Source organism: Danio rerio, chromosome 10 (genome assembly GCF_049306965.1).
Source record: "Danio rerio strain Tuebingen ecotype United States chromosome 10, GRCz12tu, whole genome shotgun sequence".
NCBI classification, from domain to species: domain Eukaryota; kingdom Metazoa; phylum Chordata; class Actinopteri; order Cypriniformes; family Danionidae; genus Danio; species Danio rerio.
The window spans coordinates 31,040,001-31,056,168 of record NC_133185.1 but is presented as its reverse complement, the minus strand read 5'-3'; the positions used below and the strand labels follow the sequence as shown (position 1 = coordinate 31,056,168).

The 16,168-nt window shown below is 36.2% G+C and overlaps 1 protein-coding gene across 2 annotated transcripts in view; it reads right to left on the bottom strand.

The window, feature by feature from the left end:
- The window catches only part of frem2a (FRAS1 related extracellular matrix 2a), a 150,294-nt gene that overhangs the window by 20,885 nt on the left and 113,241 nt on the right, over window positions 1-16,168 (bottom strand). For both annotated transcript variants that reach the window (XM_005155380.6, NM_001137657.1), the window contains 7 exon segments: window positions 15,623-15,787; window positions 12,104-12,286; window positions 11,728-11,858; window positions 8,569-8,727; window positions 5,923-6,226; window positions 5,606-5,737; window positions 2,340-2,671 (listed from right to left, as the gene is read on the bottom strand). In XM_005155380.6, the coding sequence (XP_005155437.2) occupies window positions 2,340-2,671; window positions 5,606-5,737; window positions 5,923-6,226; window positions 8,569-8,727; window positions 11,728-11,858; window positions 12,104-12,286; window positions 15,623-15,787 (1,406 nt within the window).

Sequence of the window (16,168 nt, the reverse complement as noted above, 5' to 3'; positions counted from 1 at the left end):
GTGTGCACCTCGCTTAAACATTGCTTAATACACACAGGATGTACAGCAATACGCAAATATCCTTACAAATGAAAAATAATTAAAGGAATAAAATACTTCAAAAATTATTATTTTCTACATAAATATAAAAACCACTGCCTTCATGTCTTCTTCATCTCGGGGGGCTTTTTCAGTTTATTCATGACAATTTGCCTTTGTATAATGTTATTATTAGCAGTAGTATTATTTATTGAATTCATATTTGTTTTAAAGAGCCCATATTATGGGTTTTTGAAAATGCCCTTCCATGTAGTGTGTAACACATCTCTAAGTGAAGTGAAGTATCCAGCTAAGGCTTAAATCTGTAAGAGTACAGTGTTTAAAACTGTTGATTCATCTAAAAAAGAGTCGACTCATAGTGCTTCAAACGAGTCGCCTTGATAACGAGTCATTAGGTTTTTCGCCATGACGTACGAACGAAACCAAGTTATTCACGTGCACGCGCAAACCCGGGAGATTTGAAACCTGCGGCCCCGCCCTCTGACTCAGAAACCCACACACACCCACAAACACACACACACAAACATGCCGGTCGATTGAAGTCACCCTGCAGATGGATATTATTGAGTCTCTACCCAGAGATGAAACCTCAGCATTGTAGCCAAGCTTTGAACAGTTGGAAACTACTGGAAACTTCTGGAAACTACATGCTACAAAGAATACTTCATCTGCGTTTGTTAAAGGATCAGTAAAATGTAACTTACTGATGGAGGTCAGGATGGGTTTCTTCCTCCATTTCTCAAGTGTAAGTACGTGCGATTTAAGTTGTTGTCTCGTTTACTCTAGCTTGAAAATGTATTTAGTTGTGATTTGTCACTTGTAACCGCGTGTACTGTATCAGGTTAACTCGCTATATTCTTATATCGCGTGCAAAGCCACGTTAAAAACGCGACGCATGCTGCTTTGTTTACGGAGCTCCGTGGAGGAGGGTAGTGTGTGTGTGTGTGTGTGTGTGAGTGTGTGTGTGTGCGCGCGCTGTCGTCCGGAGGTGTGTGTGTGTGTGTGCGCGCGTTATCGTCTGGAGGAGGGTTAAGTGTGTGTGTATTTGTGTGTGTGTGTGTGCACGCGTGCAATGATGAGGGCAATATGTGTGTGTGTGTGTGTATGTGAAAAGAGCAGAGTGAGACAAGCTAGAAGATCTTTTCAATAGTTTTTGGAGTTTTTGCTCAATAAAATAGTTAGTCGTCTGTGTTTTCAAGTCCATCGTCTGTATTTACATTGACCCACTGGCAGCTAAAATCCACGCCTACACTATCGAGCGTGTATGAACTGTGATTACTTCTATATTGCTGATTAGCTGTTGAGCATTTCACTCTGTCTCTCACTGAGGGCAGTCGACCAATCGCAACAGACTGTCATTGGTCCAATCAGCGCAGATTAGCTTCGCGCTAAGGAGGGGTTTGGGAACAAATGAATCACTGGACGATTCATACGGGAGTCGCTGGGATAATTAGATAAAAATAAATGCAGATTATAAGACCATGAAAGTGTTTTTGACCTTGCATGCATGTTAGACTGTTGTTGGAGACCCTTACAACGAAAAAATATGACCCTATTTCATGTATAATATGGGCTCTTTAATAAAAACAAACTTTGACAAGCAAGATTTGCTCACCTGTCAGGTGTTGAATGTGTATTTGGATAAAACTCAGTTGTTTGACCACACTTCGTTATTATTGTTCATTTATTCGTTAGCTGGAACGGGGCCGCGGCGCAGAGCGGATTTTTCCATCCTTAAAATAGCAAACATGAAACGCCCTTAATGGTTTTGCGCCCTGCGCTTTGGACTTTGAGCCTAAATCGTTAAAATAGAGCCCTATAGCTGTGCATAGAGCCCATTAGCTAATGATAGCTAATGCATTTACTAACATAAACAAACAATCAACGATACATTTATTACAGTATTTGTTCATGATAGTAATGAAAATAGTCATTCAGTGTTAGTTCATGTTAACTCACGGTGCAGTAACTAAAGTTAACAAGCATGAATTTGGATGTTAATAATGCATTAGTAAATGTTGAATTATGATTAATAAATGCTGTACAAGTATTGCTCATAATTATTTCATGTTGGTGAATACATTAACTAACGAAACTTTACCGTAAAGTGTGACCATTATAATTATCATTTTGCTATGGGCTATAGATCTGCTAAATCTCTTACCAAAGCTAAAATGAAACAAGAGACAGATAATGATGGTCTCAAATCTCAGTATTCTTTTATATGTGATCTTTTTCACTCTAGGCCAAGAATGGCTTCAATTTCTGAGGCACTGATCATTATAATTCAGCCGTCTCACCTGGCCATCTGTCCCGATGGTTCCCCCGCAGTCTGTGAGCAGCTCTGACATGTCATAATAACTCACAAACTCCCACAGACAGGCCTCCAGGTTCAGGTTCCTGTAGAAGCGTAAAGTGCCCTGGCCTCGGAGGACAGGGCTGTACTGATAAGGTAGGGTCTCTCCAACACTCTGGATATTGCGGGTGGCTTTGGTCAGGAAGCCGTGCCGTGTGGACACCTCATTAAAGTCCAGCAGATTGGAGCACCTGTGGTTTCCCACGCGAGTGCCATCGGGGCTCAGAGTCAGGTCAAAATTGGACAGAGCACGAGTGGAGACCACGGGGAGCATGCCTGGAGAAAATATACCACAATTTACAAACCAACGTTACATTTAGGATACACTTGCTGTTGTAGAATTGGCATGTAAACTATAAACAAGGAGTGAAGTATGATTTTGGAAACTTTGAATGTTACAAGATTTAACAGCGTGCATTGAAAAATTTAAAGGTACAGTACACCCAAACTGACAACTTCTTATTATGTGCTCACTTATGGGTACACATGTTATCCATTCATAAAAAAGAGATACTTTGAAAAATGTTTTCGTAAATTCAGTATATTGTTAACTTGAACTAGTTAACAGAAGACTTGTTCTGATTGGATCATATGAATCAATTGGTTTAGGTAAATGGAGACTCCTTCTGATTGAATAATTTGGTTCAGTTAGTTGTTAACTGGATACTCACTCTGACTGAATTATTTGGATCAGTGAGTTGTTAATTTGAGACTAATGGTGCGTTCGACTTCATGCAGCGCTGTGCAGATCGATTAAAATCAGTCTTAAAGTGCTGCATGCTGGTAAGAAATTTTATCCGGATTGATGCTGCGCAGACGCCATGTGAGTGTCACACGTGGCATCAAAGTACAGTGAAAGCACTACGAGATCAGACGACTGATTCAGCCTGTGAAGCATCTAAAGAGCAACTGCTGGAGCTACCATGACGACACCGATATTACACGATTGGCCGAGTTCACCACGTGACAACAACCACATGTGTTTCGGGTTTATTTTTGGACAAAGTCTGATTCACAAATTTCAAAATAAACAATTCACTTTTCATACCCTCTCTATCTTATACACATCATGCTCATTAAAATACTACAAATATTTTACTGCAGTAATCATTTTTTGTTAAATAATTTGGTTATAAGGGCTAGTTTTTTTAACAGGTTTATTTTCAACCTTTTTTACACAGACTATATACTGCATTCAGCATTTAAATGATATATATTATTTTAGTGCATAACCTAAATATTAACTCAAATAAGTCTTACAGACTTGAAATACAATAATTATCATCATTGATCCTGACACCCTAAAGATTTCTTAACAAATTAAGTTAAATAACTATTTTATTAAATAATTATAAAATGATTTATATGATCATAAAATATATATTTTGATTCCTGTCTAGCCATTCATGCACAAGTTTTAAAAGTGACATTGACGTACCTGCTCTTTCTGGGAAACTTCTACTTAAAGTGTAGCTCACTTATTTATATCTATAAATTAAATTAAATGTAAACCCCCTTTTAGCATATTCAAACAAGTATTAGTCTAAAGAGTGATGTTTAAACTCCTAAAATTTGTGCTTATTGCTTTGTATTTAATAGGCCTATTCATTACCCTCTCGTTTCCCCTTTTTTTCTCTCATGCATTTGTTATATATTTAATTCATAATTCCCTTAATGTTTAAAAATGAACTAGTTTGTAGAGACTGTATTCTGTTTTATTTGTACTGTAAATTTTTTGTTGTTATAAATAAAACCTTTTTTTAAAATGATGATGACGCCATGTAATCGGTCATCATGACTTAACTTTGAGCCCCGAAGTGACCAACTGTCATGCTTGATAGCTTCATTTTCAACTCCGCCCCTGCCTATGCTCAGCTAATCTCTTTGATCACCAGCTGTAGCCATGGTTCAAGTCGAACGCACCTTAACTCTGATTAAATCATTTGGATCAGTAAGTGGTTAACTGGAGACCAAATCTGACTGAATCGCTTGAATCATTAAATTGTTAACTGGTGACTCACTCTGAATATTCTGAATCAGTGAGTTCTTAACTGGAGACTCACTCTGACTGAATCATTTGGATCATTGAGTCGTTACCTGGAGACTCACTCTGACTGAATAATCAGAAATGCAAGCTTGTGTGAAGCTTTTACTGAATAGTTCGAATCAGTGAGTCAATAACTAGACACTCGATTTGAGTAGATCATTAGAATCAAAGTGTTCTTAACTGTAGAAGTGTTCTCACTAAATCCTTTAAATCAGTGAGTCATTAACTGTAGAATTGCTCTGATCAGAACAACTAAAAAAACTGAGTTGTTAAATTGAGTATGAGCTGAACTTCCCGATCATAGTAACTATGGTTACTAGTTTTGTTGAACTTGCACAAACATATCACATGATATCAGAAGACTAGAAATATGCTATAAGACAAACTGACTATATTGTGACAATCTAATAAACAACACTATATTGATTAATCTTAAATAATATATTTTGTTTTACAAGGGAAGAAAACAGTAAAACAGGCTTAAAACAGTGAGTAAATGATGATTGAAAATAACTCTTTTCGCATTAAATGATCATTAAATTGCACATTTTAGATGCAATAAAGAACCCTATCACTGGGTGTAATAATACTGCAGCACACAGCTCTGAAAAATTACACTTTAAAGCAGCTTTTGATGAGTTAGGAAAGTAATATTAACGCAACCATATTTGGTCAAAATCTTGGCCTAGATGTTTGACGTAAATATAACTTGACAATTACTTCCCAAAATACTTTGTAATTTCCATCCTAGAAAACTTTCTGATCAAACGGAAAAGGCAGCTTTGATGAGTTAGGAAGGTAATATTAACACTCCCGTATTTGGTCAAAGGCTTGGCCTAGATATCTGACGTGAAATATAACTTGACAATTATATCCCGAAATACTTTTTATTATTTTCATGGCTCTGATGGAAAACAAACATGATTTTGAAGGAAAACGCAGCTGGCAAATTTGCAGCATGACACTTCATGTTTATGCATCCTTCCGACTTTGATTTAGGCTTTTGAAGAGAGCTGTAATATTTAGTTTTGACAGCAAATAACGCGCAAATCCACAAAAGAATAGCTGTTTTTTCCCTAAGGGTAAATGTGAGAAGGTTTTCTCTCGGAGGGTCTGAACCAAACAAACAACCTGGCAGCCAAAAGGGGAAATAATTCTCTCACCGTCTATGTGGGGCATGGTGACAGTAAGCTTGATGAGATTGGCATATTGAAGGTCTTCAGCGCCCGTATAACGTAGTTTGGCAGAAAAGGGCTCAGCACCCACTGTGCCCAATTTTCGTGGTTGGCACATCCCTGCCCAGGAACATCAAAGACACGGAACATGACTTATTACCACCTGCTGACAGTCTAATTCCACATTTGCAAATGGTGTATTATAACCAGCAGCTCAGAAGAAGCATATAATGTTCTTCGGTGCTGCTGTACAAAAGCAAAGCATTTTTACAAGATCTCACTTAATGGGATGCTTTCAGGCTCACCTTCCTCCATGCTAATAGACACTATTGGGCTGCTCAGTTCCAAACCCTCGTCTCCATTTGAATTCACGGCACGGGCTGCACACTGCACTCTGGAGCCCGCTTGGAAATAAATGGAGTCTAGGGTGATCATTTTGGAGGATGTGAAGAAGGTGTCGAAGTCAGCCTCCCTCATGGGGCTGGTGACGCCATCGGGACCACTGGGGGCGCTAATGAGCCATCGGTAACGAGTCAGCGTGTTGTTGATGCGTTCGCTAATGCAGATGGAGCCTGTTTTGTCGTAGTCTGGATATTTGGGGTTGCAGGCCTGCATAGGTTAAAACAGGTATAAGTATAAACAGGGAAAAAAAGGCTAAGGAGAAACATTTGATAATTGTTCAGTGAAAGCATTCTGATAGAAAAGTTTTTTTAAAAGAATATTTAATTTAATAAAAATAAAAATGGATTATATAGATCTATATATATAGATTATATAGATCAAATTATATCGATTTCAAATAGGTGAATTTTTTATATAATAAATACTAAATCACTCAGTATTCTTCGGCTTAGAGCCTAATATTTTCAGGGGTCTCCACAGTGAAATGAACCCCCAAAAATAATACTGTGAAAATGCATTGTGGTTTCCACAAAAATATCACAAAAATGATCAAGACTTTACTAATAACAATAATAAAGTAGACATTTGAACTGTAAGTAAAAAAAAAATAATAATAATTTTCAATTCATTAAAATATTTTCACAGTATTATGTTTTACATCATTCTTATCAAAAATCCAAGAAGCTTCTTTTACATTTTTTAAACATTTATACTTTAAAAAGTATAATATAATATAATATAATATAATTAATATAATATAATATAATATAATATAATATAATATAATATAATATAATATAATATAATATAATATAATATAATATAATATAATATAATATAATATAATATAATATAATATGGGCGACGTTGTGATGGGTAGGCTAAATTGTCCCTAGTGTATAAATGTGAATGAGTGTGTGTGGATATTTCCCAGAGATGGGTTGCGGCTGGAAGGGCATCTGCTGCCTAAAAACGTGCTGGATAAGTTGGCAGTTCATTCCGCTGTGGCGGATTAATAAAGCGACTAAGCCGAAAAGAAAATGAATAAATGAATGAAAATATAATATAATATAATATAATATAATATAATATAATATAATATAATATAATATAATATAATATAATATAATATAATATATGAACATAGTCCACAAAACCATAAGTGTCAATTTTTGCATTATACATTACCTGATTTATACATTACCAGAAAGTTTGATAAATAAACATGTTACAGATGTATGGTTTGTTAGTTTAGTAGTTGGCTGAGATATTTGAAAATATGTAATCTGGGGTTTAAAACAATTCAAATACTGAGAAAGTCTAAATTCTGTCAAAATGGGGCATATGCACACAAACTTTTCATTTTAGTCAGCCAGCGCCCGGTGTTCTGGTTAATTGTCATCCTATACAAAATTGCAGCTTTTAAAGCAGTGATCTTCACTGCCTGGCCAATATACGATTATTTTTGAATTACTTTACAACATCGAGCTGTAAAAAAAAAAAAAAACCTTATGAAATAAGAAAAGGTTTCAAGTTGTGAAAAACACTAGCTGTGCATATAGCCCATTATGTTCTCAGCAATGCACATTATTAATAAAAATGACTTGTGATATATAACATTTAATAGTAGTAGTAGTATATTTACAAAATATCTTAATGTAACATGATGACCTTTGCTTTAAATTCTAATGATTTTTTAGCACAAAAATAGGGTATATGCACACAGACTTTTAAAATCAGCCCACCCGGCTCGAGTTTAATTGTCATCCAATACAAAATCACCACATTTAAGATCTGATTTCTTTAAAAAAAAAAAACAGTGATCTTCACTGCCTGGCCGATATACGATTATATTAGAATTACCTTACATCATCGATTCTGTAAAAGAAACCTAATGAAATTGAAAATAGTCACATAAAGCCTTCACTGAAACCTTCACTGGAAGTTCATCACTGGCTGAAATATGCATATGCATATAGCCCATTGATAATTTTGACCCATACAATGTATGTATTATTGTATGTATGTACAATGTACTATAATTTTTTTTAATTTTGCCAAAAATATACCCATGAAACATCTTGTGCTCAATGGTCACATATAATATAATAAACACTACATAAATCTACTAATCATTGATTACCATGGTACACACATCAATAGTACCACTCTGATAATATCACGACACTTTAAAGAAAGTTCTAGATACAACAGACTTCTGTTAAATAATTTATCACAAGGAACAACGTGGAGCTTTCAGAAGATTAAACACTGTTTGTTTCTTGTGCTCATAAAGTCCTTATGATTTAAGAAAGCACAAGCACTGTGAGGCATTACCACACTCTTTATGGCTTAAGATTTGAAAAATCTTTATAATCTCACAATCTTTTTTATTCACTTGCAGTTCAAGGTCCTATTAAAAGCCTGATGAAAAAAAAAAGTCTCAATAAACGGCATCAGAAATGCACTGAAATGTAATGTATAAATGATGATATTCACAAATGAGTGGGAAAACTTGTCTGACTGACTTTTCCTCCTGGCAAACCTACCGTGACACAGACGACAGGATATCCAGCGGGTGGATGAGCACTTTGTTTGCTTGTTCTGATATTGTCATAGTGCAGCAGTGACACAATATGTGGCAATGAAGGGAATGTGACATCAGCCATGCTGTTGGTCTCCTCGATGTACACTATTGCTTTTGTCATCTGCAAATAAAACAGGCACAGATTTTTAATTTAAACCATGCAACTCATTTAAAATTCTGTCATTATTTGCTCACCCTCAAGTTGTTCCAACATAAGACTTTCACTCATCTTCCGAACACAAATGAAAAGATTTTTAATCAATTTTGGGAGATTTCTGTCCCTCCATTGTTTACACAAACTCTAACGCCTCTTAAAGAGATCAAATGAATCCAAATAATTAAGAGTTTTAATCAAAGTTTTCTGAAAATGTTTTTTTATGATTAACAGATTTAATTTAGCCTTTGTTTTTACAGATAAACACTGACCAGCAATCAATGTTTACAGAATTCATATTTAACCATTAACCATTCTTTTTTACATGTCACATAGTACATTTAAGATTCTGCAAGAAATGTATGTATATGATTGAGATTTTATGTTAGCTGACTAACATTTATATGCATAAAATCATGAATTAAATCTGTTTCTGGTATAAGTTGTCTTGTCATAAGACTTGGATTTAAACTGCTTGAGTGATATTTGTTACACCACCATTATAACGTGTAAGCCATGTGTTTGTAAACCAGTGGTGTAAAACTGATAACAATCAAACGACCCTTAAATTTTTACAAAAATAGACCTTTAGTAAAAATGGAGCACTTGCAGACATATATTTTAACGTTTAAATCAGCCACAGAATTAAAAACGTATGTGAAAAACATGTAACTCCGTCAACCGTACACTGAGAGAAAATGAAAGTAAAACTAATCTAAATGCATTACTTAAAGGCTGCATTAACACTGCACTGTTTAAGTGACTTAATTCCTTAATTTTTTTCTCACCATTAAAAACCACTGCGAATGATGCCAAGTCTGACGTGTTCATTTCAGAACAGACTTCAGCAGTGAAGCAGACCTCAAATCTCAAACACAAGGACTTAAACTGTTTTTATATTGTCATGTAGCAACGGTATTTAAGCAAGAGAGCGCAATTTCCACCACGTGACCAATATAAACTAATATAAAATTTGTGAATACATCACATGCATAAATCATGTCATGGACATTATGTTAAGATGCCTAAAGGTTTTTTAAAAAAAGCCTAAATATCAAAAGAAGATGGCCAAATGAGAACCTTTCTGTCGTAAACTATAGTAAAACAGCTTGTCAAAAGCTGCGAACACATTACATGCAGGAATGGAGAAAACAGCACTCTTTACGCCTGTTTCACACCGCAAGCGTCAGCGGCGCGTGAGCAGAGCGTGAGCAGCGTGTGTGTTTTCGGCGTCCATGTTAACAGATTAGAGCTTTCATACGGCACGCAGCAGCAGCGCGTCAGAGCGAGGCGTGGGCGTCGCCGAAGCAGCAGTGCAGCGATAGTTTCGGCGCTGGGTCTATTTTTGACGCGCTGCTCACGCTCAATTAAAGTGACAGTGCATTGATAATGACCGAAACACATTGAATGACAGTAAAAACTAGCAATTTTACCCAATAAATGCGTTAATAATGTCAAATGGTTTATATATAGTCATTCAAATGAACTTAAAACGATTAAAAACGGCAACAAACATTTATTTAGGCCCGAACTACAAAACCAAATGTAAAACTATTTTACTATCAGTTTTGCTTAAGTTGCACACTAGTGTTGTAGGAGAGGGGAAATGGAATATTTATGGGATTTGTAGTCCATAGCGAAGTGTATTGTGGGTAGTGTAGTTCGACACGCATGCTGGATTATGTGAGCTCGCTGTGTTCTGTGCAGCTGAGCAGAGCAAGAAAGTTTTAATCGGCTTTCTTTTATGTTCACTCGAGTTATTCCTACCGGGAGCTGTTTGCTCTGTGAATCTGACAACACGAAAATAAGTAAAAGAATGGCATGCATTGGTTACTTTTGTCCGTCTCATCATCTGAGAAGCATACAGTACTATTTGATCTATAAAATTTGTAAAATAAACATTTGCAGGTTAAAGAAACAGCATAGGAGGGGCCTTGGTGCAGATGAAAAGTTTAAAAAGTGTATTTGTATATAGAGTGACATGGATAACTAGATACAATAGACAGAGATAGGTTGATCTCTGCAGCAGCTGCCGAAGAGTTGTGCGCTGCAGACGCAGCTGGTGTGAAAGGCAAACGCCTGCGTGCTGCTACTGCTCGACATACGCGCTGCTCACGCTCTGCTCACGCGCTGCTGACGCTTGCGGTGTGAAACAGGCGTTAATTATCAGCAGTTAGTCAGCACCCGCTCTTTTTTTCCTGGTCATTGAGCCTTTGCCGTGTGCTGTGTAAATGCAGACGATGGGATACGAGTCAGTTTTAAAAGATGATGTCATCAAAAAAATCGGATACAGTCACAAAATCGGAATTGACCATCAAGATCTGCAGTGTAAATGCATCCTAAATGTCGACTAGGTGGCGGGTCAAAACCACAAGTAGCTAAACGCCATTGCACAACAATAATAGAGATTCAAAATATATGTTTTGGTGAGCCAAATCTATTTTTGACATCAGTTGCGGGCTGGAGGGAGGAGCAGGGCAGTTTGAGTCCCCTGCTTTATAGCCAAAGTCTATCATCAAAGTATTATATATATTATATAATATACCAGTTGTATGCCAGTTATGACTGTATGGATTTTCCTACTGCAGGAAATTCTTATTTATGTATTTATTTATTTTGATATTTAGCACCAGGAAGTGGTGATTTGTTCTCTTTGACTTATTTAATGGAAACAGCTCTTTATTTGCAAATGTTTATGCAAATTTATAGTTTTGTGCATTAGTTTACCTCACATCTTAGGATGGCATTCATCAGTACATGCATCTCATTTTCAAAAACTTAAATAGAATAAAACTCAAGTATGTTTGTACTTTGATTAGGGCAAATTTGAAAGAAAGAGCTTTTTATTTTTACTGGAGTAAATGTATTTAGGGTATCTGCATTGGTGTACTTCAACCACCACTGTCTAAATGAAAATGAATTCAAATCTTTGATTTTTGGGGTAACAAAATGGGGTAACTTTCTCACCTGTATTTCAGCAATCATGTTCTCATCTGGTTTTAAATGGACAGTGAAGGCCTCTCTCATCTCTCTTATTCCATCAAACAAAACCTCCACTTCAACTACATGCTCGATCTCTTCTGCTTTAAACTCCACATCTGCACACACACACACACACACAAAACCACCTGATTGCATTAGATGATAAACAGCGGTATTTCTTCTCCTAAACACTTCCACACCTGATTGCATTTATCATTTGCATGCTGAACTCTATATAACCTGATGTGGGGAATGCATGCAATGTGGAAGCTGTTTGGAGCCACCTGCCAATCTACAAAGGATAATTAGATGCAGCATATTCGAAATGCAAATGACCCGTTCTGGCCTCCAGAAGCCTCACCGAGGGAGATAGGATGATAGTCTTCTCCGGATATGGCAGAGCCGTCTTTAGTGTGCACCCTCACTAGGGACACTTTGGAAGCGTCTCCTGTTCTGCGGATGGGGATCTTTACTAATGTCACCTGCCCAGACTCTTTCGGTTCGCTAACACTGAACTTCGTCTCGGCAAACTTTATGATGGACTCTGAAACAGAAGATTTGAGCAGTTTTAGTTGATGAAAAAGAGAATCTACTGAGAAATTCTACAGACACCAGAACCTAAATGCAAGGTATTTAGGTAAAAATGAAAGTCATTTTTTTCTGTCATCGTTTACCTACTGTACCCTCAATTTCTTTCAAATTTTCTTTGTTCTGTTAAACACAAATAGGATATTTTAAAAATGTTGGAAAACCCTAGTCATTGACTTCTATAGTGTTATTTTTTTTTCTCTACTATGGATGTCTACTCGTTTCTGACATTCTTTAAATTATCTTCTTTTGTGTTCAACAAAATATAGACACTCATAAAGGTTTGGTACCACACAAAGATAAGTAAATGGTAAGTAATGCTGCGTCTACACTAATCCATATGAATTCAAAACAGCGATTTAAAAGTGTCTAGAAGTGTCCCACCCAATCGTTTTCAATTCTTTCTGTCATAAACACTAAACTACTGACAATGGTTTTGTTCATGTATTGCGCATGTGAATAAAATGTTTATTTACTTTACGTCTCTTCGAAATGTTGGAGCAAAATGTCCAACTTAGGCTCATTCTGAAAACATACTGCTATATACAATTCTGGAGAACGCTAAAAACGTCCCAGGAGGTACGGCAGTTTTTGGAAATCCACCAGAGGGTGTTGTGTAAGCTTTTTGATATCTCATTTTCCTTGCATGTGCCTTTCGCGCCTGCTATTCTCACGTAAATCGACCAGAGGCAGCTGTCGACTGACTCACTGAACAACTTACCCAACCTCCTCCTTCCCTAAAATAAAACAATAGTGTTTTTAAAAGCACCAACTGACCCACCCACCCACTTCACTAAACCCAACCGACAGTTTTAAAAAGAAACCAAAATAAAAAAATCGTCTGGTTTTTACCACGTTTTTATATTTTACCACATTCTCACCCTTTTATTTACTTGTTTTGCTATATATAATTTTTGCTTTTTTTGTCTCACCTGCTTTCTGGAGCCGTTCGTCACCAGAATCGAACTCCGTTGTAGTGGTCAACTCCTCTGGCTACATAATTTTACGATCTCCAAACATGTACAGTTGAAGCCAGAATTATTAGTTCCCCTGAATTAGTAAACCCCTGTGAATTTTTTTTCCCCAATTTCTGTTTAACCAAGAAAAGATTTTTTCCAACACATTTCTAAACATAATAGTTTTATTAACTCATGTCTAATAACTGATTTATTTTCTCTTCGCCATGATGACAGTAAATAACATTTGACTAGATATTTTTAGGCACTTCTATACAGCTTAAAGTGACATTTAGGGGCTAATCATTTTGTCCTTAAAATTTATAATTCTGACTTCAACTGTATATAGGGCTACGTTTTTCAGAATGAGCCTGTGTTGTGAATATCACAACTGTCATTTGCCTTTGCCGCGGAACAATAGCTCCCAATAAACATTCCATGGTCTTTAAAGAGAGGCAATAAGTAGCTTATACAAACTGACATCAATCTTTAATAAAGCTGTCAAAATGGACAGCATTTAAAACATTTGCTTTACAATGTCTTCCACCATGCTAGCTGAATTGTTCACATGACTGAATCACATAACTAAAATGCATCACTATTTTAGAAAAATCCTTGTGCATTTCAAATTGTGCTTCATATAGGTGAGAGGCCATCTTACAAGAATTCAATAAGGTAAACAATGTTTACAGTAATTGTACTACTATCATGTTGCACTGCTTGCTCTCACACAATATCCTGAACAACACTGCTTAGTCTCATGTAAAAGTACTTGTATAGCCTGTCTTATATGTATAGTTAAGCATCTTGTAGTATATGTTAGATATGCATATATATTTTTTTAAATAGCTCTTAAGTCCAGTGTTGTGTTTGTATTTATAATTAATTTATGTGGCACTGTTGTCCTGCGAGACACAACATTTCATTCCCCTGTATGTCCACACATGTAGCGGAATGACAATAAAACTGGACCTGACTTGAAAATATACTTTAAAAAAAAAAAAATATATATATATGCAGAATTTGAGGACAGAAGGCCAAAACAGAGAGAAAAATATGTGTTTAGCCTAAATTGTCTGTTTTGGGTGAAATATCCCTATAACATTCATCTGAACTGAATTTCAAATAAAAGCTGCTGTGATGTTTGTTACACTTCATAGATATATACATTAAATGTCGCCTACCCTGTTGTTGTCTATTAGAAGGAATGCGCCAATAGAGCCGCCATTTTAGTACAGAGTAGCGCTCCTTTGAAATGAATGCGGGACCAAGCTGCTGTGGAGGATTGTGGCCATCCAGAGCCAGAAAATGACACATATACACATATATCTATGATCGGGAGTTTTCCCGGAGGTATGCAAAATTTTTTTTTTTAAATTACGAAACTTATAAATTTACATCACTTTTCTACATCGATGGATAAGTGATCGTACAGGCATTCTAGACAAAAAGCTTGTTTGTGTGTATGGAAATGTATTATCCTCCCTCCCTGTTAAATTTGATCTAATCCGTTTCCTGAAACACACCTCCTCTCCTGCTTTCACTTCTCATTCTGACGGAGGGAGCGATTTGTTTGTGATTGAATCTCTGTTATGAACGAGTCCTTCACATAGCCAACAATAATACGTAATAATAAGTTTCTGGCACCACAGCATCTCGTTATCATATTTCTTTTGCATTGTTTGCTGATTTTATTCAACAAAACTAGCATAAGCCGATTATTTATTGGGAGTTGGTGCTGCTTTGCCTTAAGGTGAATGCAGTATGTGACTTTATTATGATCAATAACGTTACCTGATTAGCACAAAAGTTCATAACATACAAAAATGTAAAAAACTAAATCTTATCTATGAAATGTTCTGCCTTTGTGGTTTGTTTTCTTTGTTTGCTCGTTACTACACCTGTAGACAGCGCTAAAGTCCAGCATCCTCATGTAATAACACTGTCTTGACTAGTGCAGTTGAATGACACTTGTCCTGAGAGCACTGTACAAATATGGTGGCACTACTGACGCATGCTCAGGGTCCCTATGCGATATCTAGTGTATATATCTATGGTTACACTTTAGTTTTATCGACCAAATCTCACTAATAACTAATGGCTTTTTGCCTGCCTATTATAAAGATATTGGTTTATTTGTTCTTATCAAGCCCATTTTCTGCACAATCTCATTCTTCATCACTAACCCAATATATAAACCCAACTATTACCTGAATAACTATATTAAGCAGCAAATTAGGAGTTAATTGAGGCAAAAATCATAGTTAAGGGTTTGTTAATAGCAAGAACTGTATCTTAAAATGCAGTGTGACCAAATGTTGTATATTTTTTCTTACTGTCAGCATTGTCCTTGATCTTTATGAGTGTTTCATTCTGGTTTCCAATGGACGCTCCGTATGGCGAATCACTCTTTGCATTTCCCAAAACGAGCCTCAGTTCTTCCTCCTCCTCATGAATTGAATCATCCACCAGTTTCAAGACACAAGGTTTATCAACTTCACCTGCACACCAAAACAAAGACTGAATGAAGAAAAAATGCAACAAATTTTGTTCACAAGATATCCATGAAAAATATGAGGAAAGCTTTAGGTCAGATATCAAGAATAGGGTAAAGTTTGAGAGTTTTTTTAGCTTAAATAATTCATTTGAAGTGATCAATCATTCACTTCTTTAATTTTACACTTGTTTGCTAGTTCATTTCTTCTGTTGTTTCCTATAACATCCCAGTTTGAACAAAGGGTGATCACATGCATATTTTACTTGAACTTGGGTTTATTAAATGATGAATAAGATGCCAAGGATGCTCCAGTTTCCCCCGGAGTCCAAAGACATGCGCTATAAGTAAATTGGATGAACTCATTATGTGTGAGCGCATGTATGAA